The sequence below is a fragment of the Orcinus orca genome, chromosome 1 (assembly GCF_937001465.1).
Source record: "Orcinus orca chromosome 1, mOrcOrc1.1, whole genome shotgun sequence".
Lineage (NCBI taxonomy): Eukaryota > Metazoa > Chordata > Mammalia > Artiodactyla > Delphinidae > Orcinus > Orcinus orca.
The window spans coordinates 100754815-100769785 of NC_064559.1; the positions used below are offsets into that span (position 1 = coordinate 100754815).

The following is a 14971-nucleotide window of genomic DNA, read 5'->3' on the forward strand; positions in this document are numbered from 1 at the left end:
TATCTGCCAAGACTTAACCCCTGCCTAGCTTACCTGCATCACTCTCTTCCTCACCCTAGACACAGACCTACTTTCCGTTCCTCCATCTTGCTCCAGTCCTACCTCAGTACCTTTGCACATGCCACCCCTTCTGCCTCAGACAGTGTCCAGCCTCTCCTCCCTTAGGGAATTCTACTTACCCTTCAGAATTTAGCATATCACTTGTTCAGGGAGGCCTTCCCAGATCTCTAGTCTTGTTCTTTGAGGCACTTACCATAACTGCAATTAAGTGGATGGGTGTGTAACAAACAACTCATGAAGTATCTGACTTTCTCCCAGCCTGAATACATGGAAAAGGTGAAGACTGGGTCTGTCTCGCTCAGTGCTGCATTCCCAGTGTGTCACGTGTCACAGATGCTCAGTACATTATTTGTTCTTCTTTAATGAGTTTGCTTTGTCAACTCCACCGTTATCATGTCTGTTTCCCCCAATAGAATGTAAGCTTCGAGGGCAGGGATTTTTTTGTTTTATTCACTCCTGTTCCCCTAGCACACAAGTGTTCATTAAATTAATATATCCATAACTTCATTTCCATTTCTAATGCCCCTGCCCTACACATCTCAGCAGAACACCAGGTATGACTCCCCACTAGGCTTCTAGATGCCAGAGGACTCTCCCAGCCAGAGAGCTGAAATGCTGAACACACCAGCAGAGGAAGCGACTGAGCTCATCCCAGTGACCACGACTTGAGTTTCCTCCCTGGGGGCCTTAGAGTCTGTGCAACATTGTGAGACTGTCTCATCATGTTGTTTTCTTGTAATTAAAACTCTTTATAAAATATGGAATTCAGGATCTTCCAAATGGCTGCATATGTGGTTTTCTTGGGTAAGGGCTAGAGTCAGTGGACATGTGAAAACTTCTTGAGAAGGCATCAGAGGAAGGCAGAGATGGGTAAGGCATGGACTTTGGAGACATGCCCAGGAACTCTCCTTACTAGCTGTAAATCCTTGGGCAGTCACTCCTTTTCCCCTCTTGTAAAACAGGGATAAAAATGCTTCCCTTGCAATGTTGCTGGCTGGGGGGTGGGGTGGGTGGGTTAGAAATATTTGCAGGATACCCTGACTCAGGAAGTGCTCAGTAAACGGGAATTCTTTTTAAATTGATGTTAATTGATTTACAATACTGTATTAGTTTTGGGTATACAGCAAAGTGATTCAGATATATATCAATATATATCTTTTTCAGATTATTTTCTATTATAGGTTATTACAAGATACTGAATATAGTTCAATTAACGGGAATTCTTACCACAGCCTTTTATGCCCCCAACTTGCACAGTGAGACACAGAGGTGACATGTAGCTAACTGTTCAGCCTCCCCAAAGGAGATAAATAGCCCCAGGAGGACCAGGAACACATCTCAATCATCTTTGAATACCCAGAGCCCAGCTTAGTCAAAGGCCTTTATCAACCGCCACTGACAATATAAATGAATAGCCCAGCACAAAGAACCGAGGTGCACAGTCAGCTTCCGACAAAGGCTAACTCATTTCAGTCCAAGTGAAAGGAGAAGGTGGCAATCCGGCCAGCTTCTCAAGCGCCGAGTTGGCTCGGTAGAATCCATCAGGCCCTACCACGGGCTAACACCAGCCCTTGGCAGAGGAACCTCAGCCAGCTTTGTCCTTTGTGATAGTGCCACCTAGCGAGGCCCCGGAGGCACTGCCGCGCACTCCCGGCAATGCCAGGACCACTGCGACAAGGTGTTAGCCGGTGAGACTTGGGACTGGGATTGTGGTCTCCTTTCATCTTATTGCCTGGTTAATGGTTTAGACTAGTGCTGCTCTCCTTTCAAGACCCGGCAGAGGAAGCCCATGTCGTCCCTCCCCACCCACCTCGTCCAGACCCAAGGAATCTGATAAGCGCGAAGAGTGAGCTATCGCCTACCCGTCGTACATTAATTGACCACCGATCCCTTCGTGATCTCCTCGCATCCAATCCTTGGGAGCAGGCGAGGCAAGCATTATTATCCTCATCAAAGTCATCGTACAGATGAGGAAACTGAGGGAAGGTGGTTAATCCACGGTCACGGAACGTCCGATAACCCAAGCCTCCTGTAACTGGGTCCCTGGTTCCTTCCCCAATCACACGCCCCTCATTTCAGTGTGTCCCCAAGGGGGCAAAGCATCAGGGACCCTGCGCCGAGGACAGGCGTGTGAGCGCAGGATAAATACGGTACAGCGTCGTCCGCAGCTCTCCCACTTTCTTTTCTGCCCACCTAGCGCCCGGCACCTTCACTGCGGCTCAGGGCGAGGGAAGAGGGGCCCAAAGCAGGAAACAGGGTCCCGCGCAGGTAGCCCCTGGGAGCACGCGGCGCCGGGTCACGTGAGAGGGGAGAGGCGGCGAGACCCGTGGCTCGCACGCACGTACGCCGTACGTAAACACGCACTGAGGCGCTGAAAGCTGCGAGCCCGAAGCCCCCGGTCACATGTGGAGGGTGGCAGGGGAGAACAAGGGGGCGGGAAGGAGAGAGGTGTCACGTGAGGGAGGTCAGAGCAGCGAGGTCACGTGAGGGGGGACGGAGGCGGGGCCGCCGAGGAGGAGGAGGAGGGGCGCGCGGCTTCCGGCGGCTGGGGGGGCCGGAGAGCGGAGGGGGGGGGCCCTGTCCCGGAGGTGGCGGCGGCGCCATCTTGGCGAAGGGGGGATCAGGAAGTGCGGACCGCGGCGGCGGCGGCGGCGGCGGCGGCGGAGCCCGGAGCGGAGGCCGGAGGCTCCCGGCCCGCCGGCCCCGGAGCGGAGCGGAGCGGAGGATGCAGCAGCCGCAGCCGCAGGGGCAGCAGCAGCCGGGGCCGGGGCAGCAGCTGGGGGGCCAGGGGGCGGCGCCGGGGGCCGGGGGCGGCCCGGGAGGGGGCCCGGGGCCGGGGCCCTGCCTGAGGCGGGAGCTGAAGCTGCTCGAGTCCATCTTCCACCGCGGCCACGAGCGCTTCCGCATTGCCAGCGCCTGCCTGGACGAGCTGAGCTGCGAGTTCCTGCTGGCTGGGGCCGGAGGGGCCGGGGCGGGGGCCGCGCCCGGACCGCATCTCCCCCCACGGGGGTCGGTGCCTGGAGATCCCGTCCGCATCCACTGCAACATCACGGTGAGGATACCCTCGCGTGCGCGTCTCAGGGGGGCTCTTGTCTGGGACTCAGGATCACCCCACACAGCTTTTTGCTCTCGAAAGACCTGGGAGGTCGAATCCCCTCTCGGGGCTCGGCTCCTTTTCTCCAGGTTACATTTGTTTCTGCTGTGCACCCAGAATCTCTACTCTTCATGGTCAGGGACACCCCGACATATGGCGCCTCGACTACCCCTTTTCACTAACCCACCCACATCCCAAGGTTCATGATTTTGGCTCATTTTGGCTACTTCACGACTTAATCTTGACCCCTGGTAATGCTCCTCTCCCCACCACTGTCATCTTCAGATTCCAGGTCTCTGCATTGACCTTAGCTGGAAGGACCTGGCTTGGAACTCTGCAGGTTTCAGTGATGCCCCTTTCTCAGTAGTACCTTTGATTTAGGACGTTGCCACCTGTGAGATCCCTGCGCAGGCATCTCTCATTCCACTCCTCTTTGCTCTCTGAATTTTACCAAGTGATGGTGTGCAGTTTAGTGACTCCTCTTTTTCCTCTCCTTTGGATTCCCTTTTATTCTGGTGTAACCTCTAACTCTCCTCCTTTTGCCCCAGCTGGTAGCTGCCACTCTCCTCCTGTTCTCTATGGATATCTCCAGTTGCCCTGGGTTGTTGCCTTTCCTGCTAATGATGGTGATGTGCAAGGGCTATCCCATTTATTCTGGGGGGTAACAGTTCCTTTTCTCTCAGTGAACATCATTCCATCCTAGGCATGCAGGACTAGGAGACACCTTACCTCTCCTGCCTAGGCTGCCCTCAAACATCCTGTGAAGAGGGTTGGCCTCTGATAATCTGGGAATGCCTGATACCGCATGGTATACCACTTACAGTGATTGATACCACCTGGTGTGATAGTGTTCTCGCCCTGCTGGGAGCAGTGGATAGCAAGCCAGGAGACAGTACTTAATCCAGGCAGGCACACTGCAAATGGGAGTAGTCTGGGGAAAGACAGACTTGTGAACTGTGTGGCACTTTGGGGCCTGAATTCAATTTACATGGTTCTTGTTTTCTATCCCTTTCTTCCATCAAACCAGGTCAAGGTTTGATGAGGCAAGCTTCAGCTTGGGTTGGATGGTCCCCCCTGCCCCCAAAACTCGTGTGTTCCATTTTCCTCTCCCGTCTTTTTTCGTACTAAAAAGTTGAGATTGAAGGACTCGGTGTAGTTCCGTGAGCTGAAGAGTTGAGCATCTTTGATAATTTGTTTTCCTCCAGCATTGAGGATTAGAGCCATGGCAGAGTTAAGACCCCGGGTAGAAGAGGATAAGGTTTCCTCGGCATGTGTGGAAACTTCAGGGGTCGATTTGGTACCTGAATTATGCTTCCAATTCCTTAAGGGTAGGTTTGCCCCCTTCTAGCTGCCTTCCCAGTTGCCAGAGGCCATCTACTGTCTTTGTCCCTGGAAGGAGGTTAGTTAGAAGATTTTCAGTCAGACTCTCGGTGGCCCCTATAAAGAAGACTTGGCCTGAACTGGCCCCCTTGGTTTGGGCGGAGGGGGAGTCTGGTCAGGCTGCATTTGGCACCGGTGGCTCAGGAATGCTGGGAATGTTAGTAGCGTAGGTTTCTTTCTCCCAGCCTGCCATGTGGAGCCCTACAGCCTACGCCTGGACTGAGAGGGTGGCAGTTTCCCAAGGGAGAGGTGGGGAGAAGTGGCCTTTGAGGGATTCTGTTGGGAGTGAGGTGGGAAGATTCTTCCTGCTACCCTTTTACGTTTAGGTTCTGGAGACATCTAGTTTCTAATCCCTCCTTCCCCAGCTAAAATGAAAGTAATCTGTGCTCTTTGCTTTTTTTCTGTCAGTGTGATTGTGATGAGGTGATCCCTTCCTCAACTGGTTAAGGAGGGTCAGGGGCCTCTGTTGAGTGTGGGAGAACTTCAGGTCTGGAACTTGTAGAGACAGCACAGGAGATAGGAAGTCTCCCTCACTGTTAGCAGGGTTTGGCTCTGCTGCTTTCTCTGATGTTTACTCTTGAGAAAATAAAGAAAGGGACCCGGCTTCTTGGAAAGGGTCCTCCTAGGGACTTTTTCTCCTGGTCTGGGATTTGTTGGGAAGCTGCTTGGTTAGATAATGACCTGCTGCGCTGGGCTTGTATGTGTGTGTTTGCGGGGAGAGGGGCGGGGGGACGGTGGAGAGCAAAGGGACTAGAAGTCTTGGTGCGTGGAAGGCAGGCAAAATCTAGCTTTCCCCAGTCTCCCATCTTGACTGCTCTCCCTGCTCTTTTCCCCTTAGGAGTCATACCCTGCTGTGCCCCCCATCTGGTCAGTGGAGTCCGATGACCCTAACTTGGCTGCTGTCTTGGAGAGGCTGGTGGACATAAAGAAAGGGAATACTTTGGTGAGGGGGCCAGGGTGTTGAGGTGGGAGTGCATTTTCCTCCTGTGACACCCATGCCATGAAAACATCCTGTGAAAGATGCCTCTGGAAAGTGGGTGGTGCAGTGGCCTGTACATTTGAGGCAGGCGTCTTAGGGGAGTTGCTTCCTAAAGCCAGAGGGAGAGCCTTGCACCAGTCCCAGGGTTCGTCCCCTAAGCTCCTCCCCCTGGCCGTATGGTCTGAGTTTTAGAGAACTAGGTACCAGTTTGGGGGCTGAGACAAGAGCTCACCCATGTACCTGTCCAGACTGGGGTGGGGAAGGAGTGTTTGATGCCACTGTGGTCCCCTGCCCCCAGCTATTGCAGCATCTGAAGAGGATCATCTCCGACCTGTGTAAACTCTATAACCTCCCTCAGCATCCAGATGTGGAGATGCTGGATCAGCCCTTGCCAGCAGAGCAGGTGAGCAACGGAGGGGCTTTGGACCCTGTTATGCAGAGTTGCCCCACAGATAGCACTCAAAAAATGCATGTTACTTCAGATGAACCTGCAGTAGTTTCTCTCCAGCCCTACTCCAAACACGTACACATATCGTGACTCTTGGCCTCTTCTCCAGATGGGAATCTAGCTAAATGGGGCACTAGTAGCTTCACCTCTCTGATCAAAACTCACTCTTCTGGGTAGGATCATCCCTCATGGGGGGATTTTTATCATTAGCAGTAGGTAGCCATTGGGGACCAAGGTCCCTTGTTAAGATCCAAGAATGCAGTATCAGTCTAGAGATGATTTAGTAGAGGAGGGGTTCTTGAGGTAAAACTGGGATTTGTGAGTTAGGTGACAGAAACAGCTATTGTGCTTCTCTTTTATTCTTTGGCATATGGTGGTAGAGGAATAATGGGCCGGTAGTGAAGTCATTCCCTAGGCTGTTGCTTCCACTCAGTTCTGGCTGATGGAGAGGCTGGTAGCATTATGGCCAGGCGCACAGCTTCCAGACCCAGAGGCTCAGGGGAGTAGGTCAGAGGCTGCATTCTAGGAAACCACCGGGGTCTGATCTCCCTCTTTTCCCTCCCCACTGCAGTGTACACAGGAAGATGTATCTTCGGAAGATGAAGATGAAGAGATGCCTGAGGTAGGCTTCCACCCAAGGCGGCACTGGTAGGAAGCTCTTTCTGTCAGCAGCATTGAGTCCCCGCTGTGTACAGAGCTCCAGTCTAGACCTGGGGAGAGAAAAATACCAAAGGAAATAAAGACAGATTTACTGACCTGGAGGAACAGCAGTATAGTAGAGGAAGAGACAGGGCACCCATATCCAACCACTGAAGACAGTTAAGTGCAAATCTGTTTACACTGAACAGTCAAGAAGTTAATCGCAGATGGCTTTGTAGTCAGACCTGAGCTGGCATCCTGTATCTCCTAACTCTCTTAATTGGGGAATTGTACCTACTCTCACTAAGCTGCAGTTTTCCTTATTTATAAAATGTGATTATAACAGCTACTACATAGGGTTGTCTTTAAGATTAAATAAGGGATTGCATGTAAAATGCTCCATTCAGTACATGATAAATGCTAAATAATTTATCTATTTTCTAAAAACATAATTTTGCAGAATATAGCATAATGGTTAAGAACTTGAACTTCAGAGTCAGACAGAATTTGATTCACATCTTAGCTCTATTAAGAGGTGTATGACTTTGGGCATAATAACAACCTCACCTAGATCTCAGCTTCCTCATCTGTAAAATCGGGGTAATGATAGAATAATGGTATGGTGGTTATAAGAATTAAATGAGCTAGTGTGTATAGCATCTAGTATGGTACCTGACATATAATTAAACATTCAGTAGATATCAACAATTAATGTAGTAATTAGGAGGTTAGTATTAACATATCTTGCTAGAGTGAGGTCACTGATCACTTTGTTTCTCTGCACTGAATTAACATCCCAGGTTCTGCAACTTCTGTAACTCTGTCAGGGTCTTAAGCCTCACAAAGGGCTGGGGATACCTGAAACATTCTCCTCTCAGACAGCAGACAGCCCTCCCAAGTCTGACTGAGAGGGGCTGAATCCTGGCTATAGGCTCCTCCCCCATGTACAGTGAGCTACTTCCTCACTTAGAGCAGGGCAAATAGGGACTAATTCTGTTCTTGACCTCTACCATCTGCCTTTCTGGACCTCCTTCCTTATTTCCACCTTGGCACTGGGTACCTCTGCATACCTCATCAGGCCCAGCACTTGGGAAGGCAGGAGATTTCTGATCCAGCTTTCTCCTTTAGACCTGGAGTCCTGGGAACTCCTGGGTACAAAAGTCACCTGATGAAACATGAGCTTTGAGTCACAGCATCAGGCCAAAGTCATTCTAGGAATTAAGGAAGAGTTTCTGCTGCCAAGGGAGAGCTTTAGGGATGGTTGGAGCAGGGTAGGTCTGGGGAACAAGAGAGCTGAGCCTGCTCGGTTTCCCTAGGCCCTTACGCAGCTCTGCAGCTTGAGAATTGAATAGGAGGAGAGATTTGCCACAGCCTTTAGAGTGTCGAGGGAATGGGACTGGGAGTCTTGCAGCAGTGGAAAGGGTATTTTACTCATTAGCCTGCCAGATAGACTACTGTTCCTTGACCTGCAGCTCTAGGTCAAGTGGGACTGGGAAGGCGATGGCCCCTCTCCACAACGTGTGTTGGTTTCTTTCCTCCTCTATCCCACTCCCACCCCACACCTCCCCCAGGACACAGAAGACCTAGATCACTATGAAATGAAAGAAGAAGAGCCAGCTGAGGGTAAGAAATCTGAAGATGACGGCATCGGAAAAGAAAACTTGGCCATACTAGAGAAAATTAAAAAGAACCAGAGGCAAGATTACTTAAATGTACGTGCCCTCTAGGGAGAAGCTGGGCCAAGGGGTCGGCTGGTGCTGGCTGGGAGGTGGTAGGCATTGAGTATCAGTCTGGGGAACAGAATCCACTTTGGGTGGGTTATGGGTGTGCCTCATCCTTGCCTAAATCCTGGCTGCCAGACTGCTCCTGAGGTCTAGTACGGTGTTGCTAAGCACATGGCCGTGAGATGTTCTCTCCTCCATCCCTCCCTTGTAGGGTGCGGTGTCTGGCTCGGTGCAGGCTACTGACCGGCTGATGAAGGAGCTCAGGGATATATACCGATCACAGAGTTTCAAAGGCGGTGAGTTTGCCTCAGAGAGGGGTCTGAACATGAGCTCATAAAGAAGGACATGATTGTGGCAGCAGATGCACAGATGCTTATGAAGTTTTCAGGCCAAGGATGGAACACCCCCACTCCAGTGGCTTAGATTGGATGCATGTCTGTCTGGGGTGAACCTGGAGCCTTTGACCTTTTTTTCTCTCAGCATGGGAGAGGGATCTGCATCAGGGACCACTTGCCACTTGGACCATCATCTAATGACACCCATCTTCTTCCCTCCTTCCAGGAAACTATGCAGTCGAACTCGTGAATGACAGTCTGTATGATTGGAACGTCAAACTCCTCAAGTGAGTGGGGACTGTGGGATTAGAAAAGAAGTTGAGTAGTGAGTGGAGCCACTGTGGTGGGAGTCTCCGGGGCCGTCCCAGGGAGCGGGTGTGGGCAGTGGCTTGGCCCTCTGCTGCTCGCCCAGGGTTGGTGGGAGCCTTGAGGCTCCTGAGCTGGACCTGGAGCTGAGCCTGAACTCGTTGCTTCCTAGAGTTGACCAGGACAGCGCTTTGCACAACGATCTCCAGATCCTCAAAGAGAAGGAAGGAGCTGACTTCATCCTACTAAACTTTTCTTTTAAAGTAAGGTCTTCCTTTCAAGTCCGTCCCTGGCCTAGGCTTCCTTCTCCATCTTACAGTGTTGCAGAGGGCACTGGCCTCCCCTCCCTGATCGTTGCCTCTGTCTCTCTTAGGATAACTTTCCCTTTGACCCGCCATTTGTCAGGGTTGTGTCTCCAGTCCTGTCCGGAGGGTGAGTAGCTCAGTAAGCGCAGAGGGTGAGGAAGGGTAGGGAGCTTTTGCCAGTCACAGCTGACTAACCTTTCTTCTACAGGTATGTTCTGGGCGGAGGTGCCATCTGCATGGAACTTCTCACCAAGCAGGTGAGCCTGCCTCTCATTCTTGGCCTGGCTGGCCTGGGCAGGGCTAGGCTGAGCTTTAACCACCCTCCCCCCCCAACCCCGGGTTGGGCGATGGGCACAACGTGGCCCTTTCATTCTGCCTCGCAGGGCCTGTACCCACTGACCTGGGCAAACAGGTGATGGCCATTCTGGGAGTGAAGGGCAGGGGCCCTTCTATAGGTGCAGCTGCTCTCTGGAGAACAAGCATAAGGTTTCTCTGGAAACTCCCCTGACTTGTTTGCTTTGTCCCTGTTGTTACTTAGGGCTGGAGCAGTGCCTACTCAATAGAGTCAGTGATCATGCAGATCAGTGCCACACTGGTGAAGGGAAAAGCACGAGTGCAGTTTGGAGCCAACAAAGTAAGGAGCCTGGACCTGGGCCTGGTGGGACTGGCTGGAGACATACGCGCTTTAGGCCACGAGGAGGCCAAGGCGGCCTTCCTTTAGGGACTGAGAGGATAAAATCTGTGGGCTGGCAGCATCGGATGAGTGGTCCTAGGATGCCCACAGTGGGAACAGGAGCAGGGCCTTGGTCTGAGGGGCAGCCTAGGACTTTGGGGAGGGTGCAGGTCTGGAAAGGGAAAGCTAGGGGACTGTGCCCTGAGGGGACCTCCCAGGTGGAAGGTATTTGGTGTGTCAGCAGAGCATGGCGCTGGGAGCTGGGACTCCTGGGTGGCAACAGGGCCACAGCTTGGTGGCCTGATTTAGTGTCTTCCTCTCCCCAGTCTCAATACAGCCTGACAAGAGCACAGCAGTCCTACAAGTCCTTGGTGCAGATCCACGAAAAAAACGGTGAGGCTGGCGCCACAACTCGAGATTCGGACTTTTGCCAAGCCTGAGGTTTCCACTTCCAGCCAAACAGCAAGAACCCCTTTTGGTTTCCGAGCGTTTACCACCCATTAACACAGCACCTGCCCCTGTTCTCCAAAGAACTCAGTGAGGTAGAGGCTAACGTCCGCCACCTCTTCTCCAGTAAAGCACCAGCGGTCCATAGCGCCGGTAGACTCAGTGCTGCCCCTCTTCCCCACCACCCTGTGAGAAAGCTCATCTCACTCTGCTGTCATCTCAGGTTGGGCGCATCATTCTCCCTTTCCTTATAATCTCCAGGTAGGCAGTTTCTTACCTTCCCGTACACCTTCTCCCTGCACTGGGGAGCCCTTTCTAGACTCTTTCCACCTTTGACCCTGGAGATGTCTTCAGTGACTGGGGCCGGGAGGGTGGACATCAGCCTCCACCTCACTGTTTTCTTCGGTTTCTTTGCAGGCTGGTACACACCCCCGAAGGAAGATGGCTAACCCGGGAGTGCCATCCCCTTCTTCCTTCCCCAGGCACCACTGGACCAATTACCTTTGAATGCTGTATTTGGATCTCACGCTGCCTCTGTGGTTCCCCCCCTCATTTTTCCTGGACGTGATAGCTCTGCCTATTGCAGGACAATGATGGCTATTCTAAACGCTAAGGAAAAAAAAAACACAGAACTGTTTCAAGTACTCAAGACTGACTTACAGACCAACCAACCACCTGGCTGGAACCCTTGCTAGCAGGCATTCTTATAAAAGAAACTCTCGAGCCTCCTTATATTGCTGGAAACTCAGCTGTGCTCCAGACTAGAGCCTCCTTACCTATGCTATGGATTTTTAATTTATTTTCTCTTATTTCATGTACACTGCTTTTTTTGGTTACAGTGTATGATGGATGTGTATGAAAAAAAATGTATCTTTGGGAAAACAATTACAGTTTGTTAATTTGAAGATGCTGGTCTTGACTCATCTTTATTTTTATCCCCACGTCCCACCCCACCCCCACTCCTGAACTACTTGAGCAGTGGGGGAGGGGCACCAAGTCCTCCATGGCTTTGGTAGCTATGAGGGGCTGTGCTTCGCTGCTAAAGCAAGAGAAAGGTGGAGCTGAAGCACGCACCTGGCTCGCCCCTGAAGGCCTCTGGAGTGACCAGCACTTGTACCCCTGGGAATGCAGAGCCTGGCCTGCTGAACCACAAAGTAGTAGGCTGAAATGATGACCTTAATTCTTAGGACTACTTTTCTAGTCACAGATGTTTTCAAGTTTCTAAGAAAAAAATAACAAGGAGGCCTAAGAGGCTGCTTCACAGAACTACTTTAAAATGAACTGAGTAGGGTTGGGGGCAGAGTCTCAAGCATGTATGTGACCTTTCTGGTCTCAGCAACTTGCTATGTAGCTAACACTCCAGTGTTCACTGGTTCCCCTCCCTCCCAGCAAGTGGCACTGAAGGGTGATGGTAGTTCCCTTGTTTCCCCCTCCCGTCTCTTGCTTCATCTGGTCTTATCAAAGAGGAGCCATGTGGCTTGGAGACTGGATTCTTTTAAGGCACTCATAAGGTGGGTCCTACTGCAAAGAGTCAGCTTTGAGGGGGTTGGTCTGTATACCTGTGTCCTTACCTCAGGCTCTGAGAACTGCTGGGGAGGGGAGTCTGCTGAGCTGAACCGTAGGTGCCATGTCTGTTCCTGCTTATTTAAAAGTACAGGCGTACTGTTTGCATGTGGTATGCGCTGCCTGCCTCTCCTGGTCAGTGAGCTTGCCTTGAGGCAGAGGCAGCCTCTTTGGACCTACTCTGCCTACAGACTGGATGGTGACAAACGCCAGAGGCCAGGGATGGCTAAGTGAAGACACTCATCTCAGAAAGCCCAGACTTAGGACAGCCATCTGGGAACCTGTAAGATGCCAGAGTTCTGTAATGCTTTGTTTGACACAGCAATTTTAACATTGGTCGTTTCTCCCCCTTTTAAGGGATTTTAATGTTTTGCTGCTTCAGGTGGACGGAGAGTTCACCAGTCCCACTCAATGCTGCTCCTACCCCACCACACCCACCTGATACAGGGTGCTAATTTATGCTGAGGTGGAGATAAAGAGGGGACCCAAGGGGGAAACTCATTTCATGAAGCTGAAATCTGGTTTCAAGGCCTCCGAGGCTTTCTTCTGAACTTATCACCAGCCCTGGCTGGAAAGTAGATTGTGTTTTTAGTAATGTGTACTGTGATCTGTCCTCAGTATAATGTATTTTGTAATGTATTTTTCTCATCTACCAAAGGATGAAACAAATAAAATTATTTAAATAGCTTGGCTCTAATCAAATTATTTAAGGAAATAATGGGATCCACATTCACCTGATGTAAAGGGAAGCACCAGCTCCTGTGCGCTATAGCTATATAAACACCAACTCTAAAGAAAGTCTTCCACTTTTCTTGTCAAGCCTAACAGTCCCTTTCATAACCTTACATTAGGCTGCTAATGAAGTTACACAGCATTAGAAAAATAAATAAATAAAATCAAGGCCACCTCACCCTGAACCAATGTTCTAAGAAGGCAAAGAGAAAGGACACAAAACTTATACCGTATGCAAGTGTGCATCTATATCCCAGGCAGTGTCCGCACGGCCGGCACACGACAGCTTCCCAGTCTCGCTGCTTCGGTTTTAGAGGGCAGCACTGGGGAGGGGTGGCTAGACAGAGGAATCAATCACCCCAAACGTGAAGCATGCCAACATTTATTCACCAAGGCGATGCATCAATGTTTAAGTGCTCCCTACCTGATTCTATGACAGAATGCCAGGAAAATTAAAGCGTGGGCCCCTCCATTCTCCAGAATCTGTCAGGGCAACTTATATCATGCTCTGAGGGTACAAAGAAGAGACACAGGAAAGAATACAATGGCTACATCAGACTTTCAACCTCATGGAAGCTTCCCATGTTTGGTTCAAATGTTCACACTGAGCTGGGGGACGGAAGGCACATGACAAATTGAGAAGTGAGCTGGGGGAAAGGCAAAGGGGAATCCAATCAATCCTGGGCACCGCTGTGGCCTTTTTCACCCCCAAGGCCTCAAGAGTGAAAGGGCAGAGCAGGCTGAATCTAGACAAGAGAAGAAACGTGCCGATTGTAGCCATGTTATTTAAACTCTTCAAACTTCAGGATGTGCAACTGGAAGAGAAAGAGAAAATCTGATCGGGAAGGCAGGACTGCCCCCAGGTGGTCCACCCAACACCCCCTGGACAACTTCAGTTTGTTTCCTCTAAGGGAATGACAGGTAAACCCGCAGCATCCAGGCCGAGGCCAGGGCCTGCAGCTGAGACCTTGGGAGGTAGGGGAGGGGAACAGTAGATACCCAGCAGTTACCTCCAAGTTCAAAGCACCAGTGATTTTCCCTTTGAGGATGCGATGGATAACCTGACATGAACTCCAAATATCTGTAAAACAAAACACAACAACAAAACCTTGGTGGCACTTAGTCAGGCAGAAGGAGCAAGGGAGGGAAGTGAGAAGCCGGGGCTGCAGGGAAGTGTTCTGGCTGCAGACCAGGTCTTGCAGACAAGTCTCTGCTAGTTAGTACTCATTCCCTGCTGCCAGGATATCGTGAGATAATAAGCACTGCAGAGGGAGGAGAAGCGGAGGGCAAAGTAAGAGCAAGTAAAAGGAGGCATTATTGTTGTTAAAATAATTACAGGGATCTGGGATTTTACATTCCCTAATGGAAATTCTGGAGACAGAAAACTGTTCATTCAACTCTGCTCTGAGAGTTTTGGCTGGAGGGATGGAGGTTAAAAGGCAGAGAGCCTTTTTACCATGACGAGTGCACATTCCTACCTGCTGGGACAAGGCAGGGCAGAGCACTGGTCAGACACTCACCTTTCTCCAGGACGTCTGCCCTTACTCAGCTCCCGCCACCCCGCCAAACTGGGACTGTTTGTATGCATGAAACTGGCTCATATCAAGGGTCAGACCTCAGTTCCACCCCCAGCTATGCCATTTTCTTGCTATGAAACGTGAAGAAGTCCCTTTCATTTTCCTGAGGCTTCCTTTCCTCATGCATAAAGGGAGAAAAATTGTACACCTGCCCACCTGGCCTCGGGGTCATCTCAAAGTCCACACAAGAGCTGAGAACCCACATATCTGGGCTGCACACTCTGGCCCCTCTGACAGGCTGGGAGCTGCTCTTTGGGGGCAGGGGCTCCTTACTCTGGGCCACCCTCCAACAGCCAAGCAGTCAGGTTCAGCCCACCAGAAGCTCCCAGGTCCTGTCTGCTGGCATTACTCCCCAGGCCGAGAGGCAGGGGCCCTCTCCATGCAATGACCCAAGGTGACCTCTGGGTGGCGCCCATCAGCCTAGCAGGGAGGCTTGGCCCTGCACTTTGGGGAGGTGCTTTTCCATCTTATTTTGTGTTGTATGTGTATTTCTTCACATCCACTTCTCCTCCTCAGCCCCCAAAGCATTCTTTCACTCTTTCACATCTCACCTAAACCCCAGTCTCGAGAAGGGGCAGAGCAAAGAAGGGGCCTCTCCGTTTCAAGGGTGTAGAAACTGAGGCTCCACAGGTGCCTGGATCTACAGTAACAAACACCTCACACTATATACAAAAATAAACTCAAAATGGTTTAAAGACTTGAACATAAG

General features: G+C 51.1%; 2 protein-coding genes across 13 annotated transcripts in view; one reads left to right on the plus strand and one right to left on the minus strand.

Moving 5' to 3' along the window:
- The first annotated feature begins 2646 nt into the window (after positions 1–2646).
- UBE2Q1 (ubiquitin conjugating enzyme E2 Q1) lies at positions 2647–11295 on the plus strand. Its single transcript, XM_004284654.4, has 13 exons — positions 2647–3112; positions 5373–5477; positions 5812–5916; positions 6533–6583; positions 8172–8312; positions 8536–8620; positions 8886–8946; positions 9138–9228; positions 9339–9397; positions 9479–9527; positions 9809–9904; positions 10270–10336; positions 10808–11295. The coding sequence occupies exons 1-13, from the start codon at positions 2786–2788 to the stop codon at positions 10837–10839; spliced, it is 1269 nt and encodes a 422-aa protein (XP_004284702.1). The 5' UTR covers positions 2647–2785; the 3' UTR covers positions 10840–11295.
- Positions 11179–14971, minus strand: part of IL6R (interleukin 6 receptor) — a 136273-nt gene continuing 132480 nt past the window's right edge. For 11 of the 12 annotated variants that reach the window (XM_049697651.1, XM_049697641.1, XM_049697647.1 and 8 more), the window contains 2 exons: positions 13696–13766; positions 11179–13500 (listed from right to left, as the gene is read on the minus strand). In XM_049697651.1, the coding sequence (XP_049553608.1) occupies positions 13468–13500; positions 13696–13766 (104 nt within the window). In that variant the 3' untranslated portion in view covers positions 11179–13467. The remainder of the gene's footprint in view (positions 13501–13695; positions 13767–14971) is intronic. The other variant, XR_007471561.1, reaches the window with a different exon arrangement.

What these genes read in the sequence shown, in the direction of transcription:
- UBE2Q1 (XM_004284654.4), top strand. Translation starts at nt 2,786, where the DNA reads ATGCAGCAGCCGCAGCCGCAGGGGCAGCAGCAGCCGGGGCCGGGGCAG. An exon ending in ATCACAGAGTTTCAAAGGCG is followed by an intron (nt 8,621 to 8,885) that starts GTGAGTTTGCCT and finishes CCCTCCTTCCAG; the next exon opens with GAAACTATGCAGTCGAACTC. An exon ending in TGGAACTTCTCACCAAGCAG is followed by an intron (nt 9,528 to 9,808) that starts GTGAGCCTGCCT and finishes GTTGTTACTTAG; the next exon opens with GGCTGGAGCAGTGCCTACTC.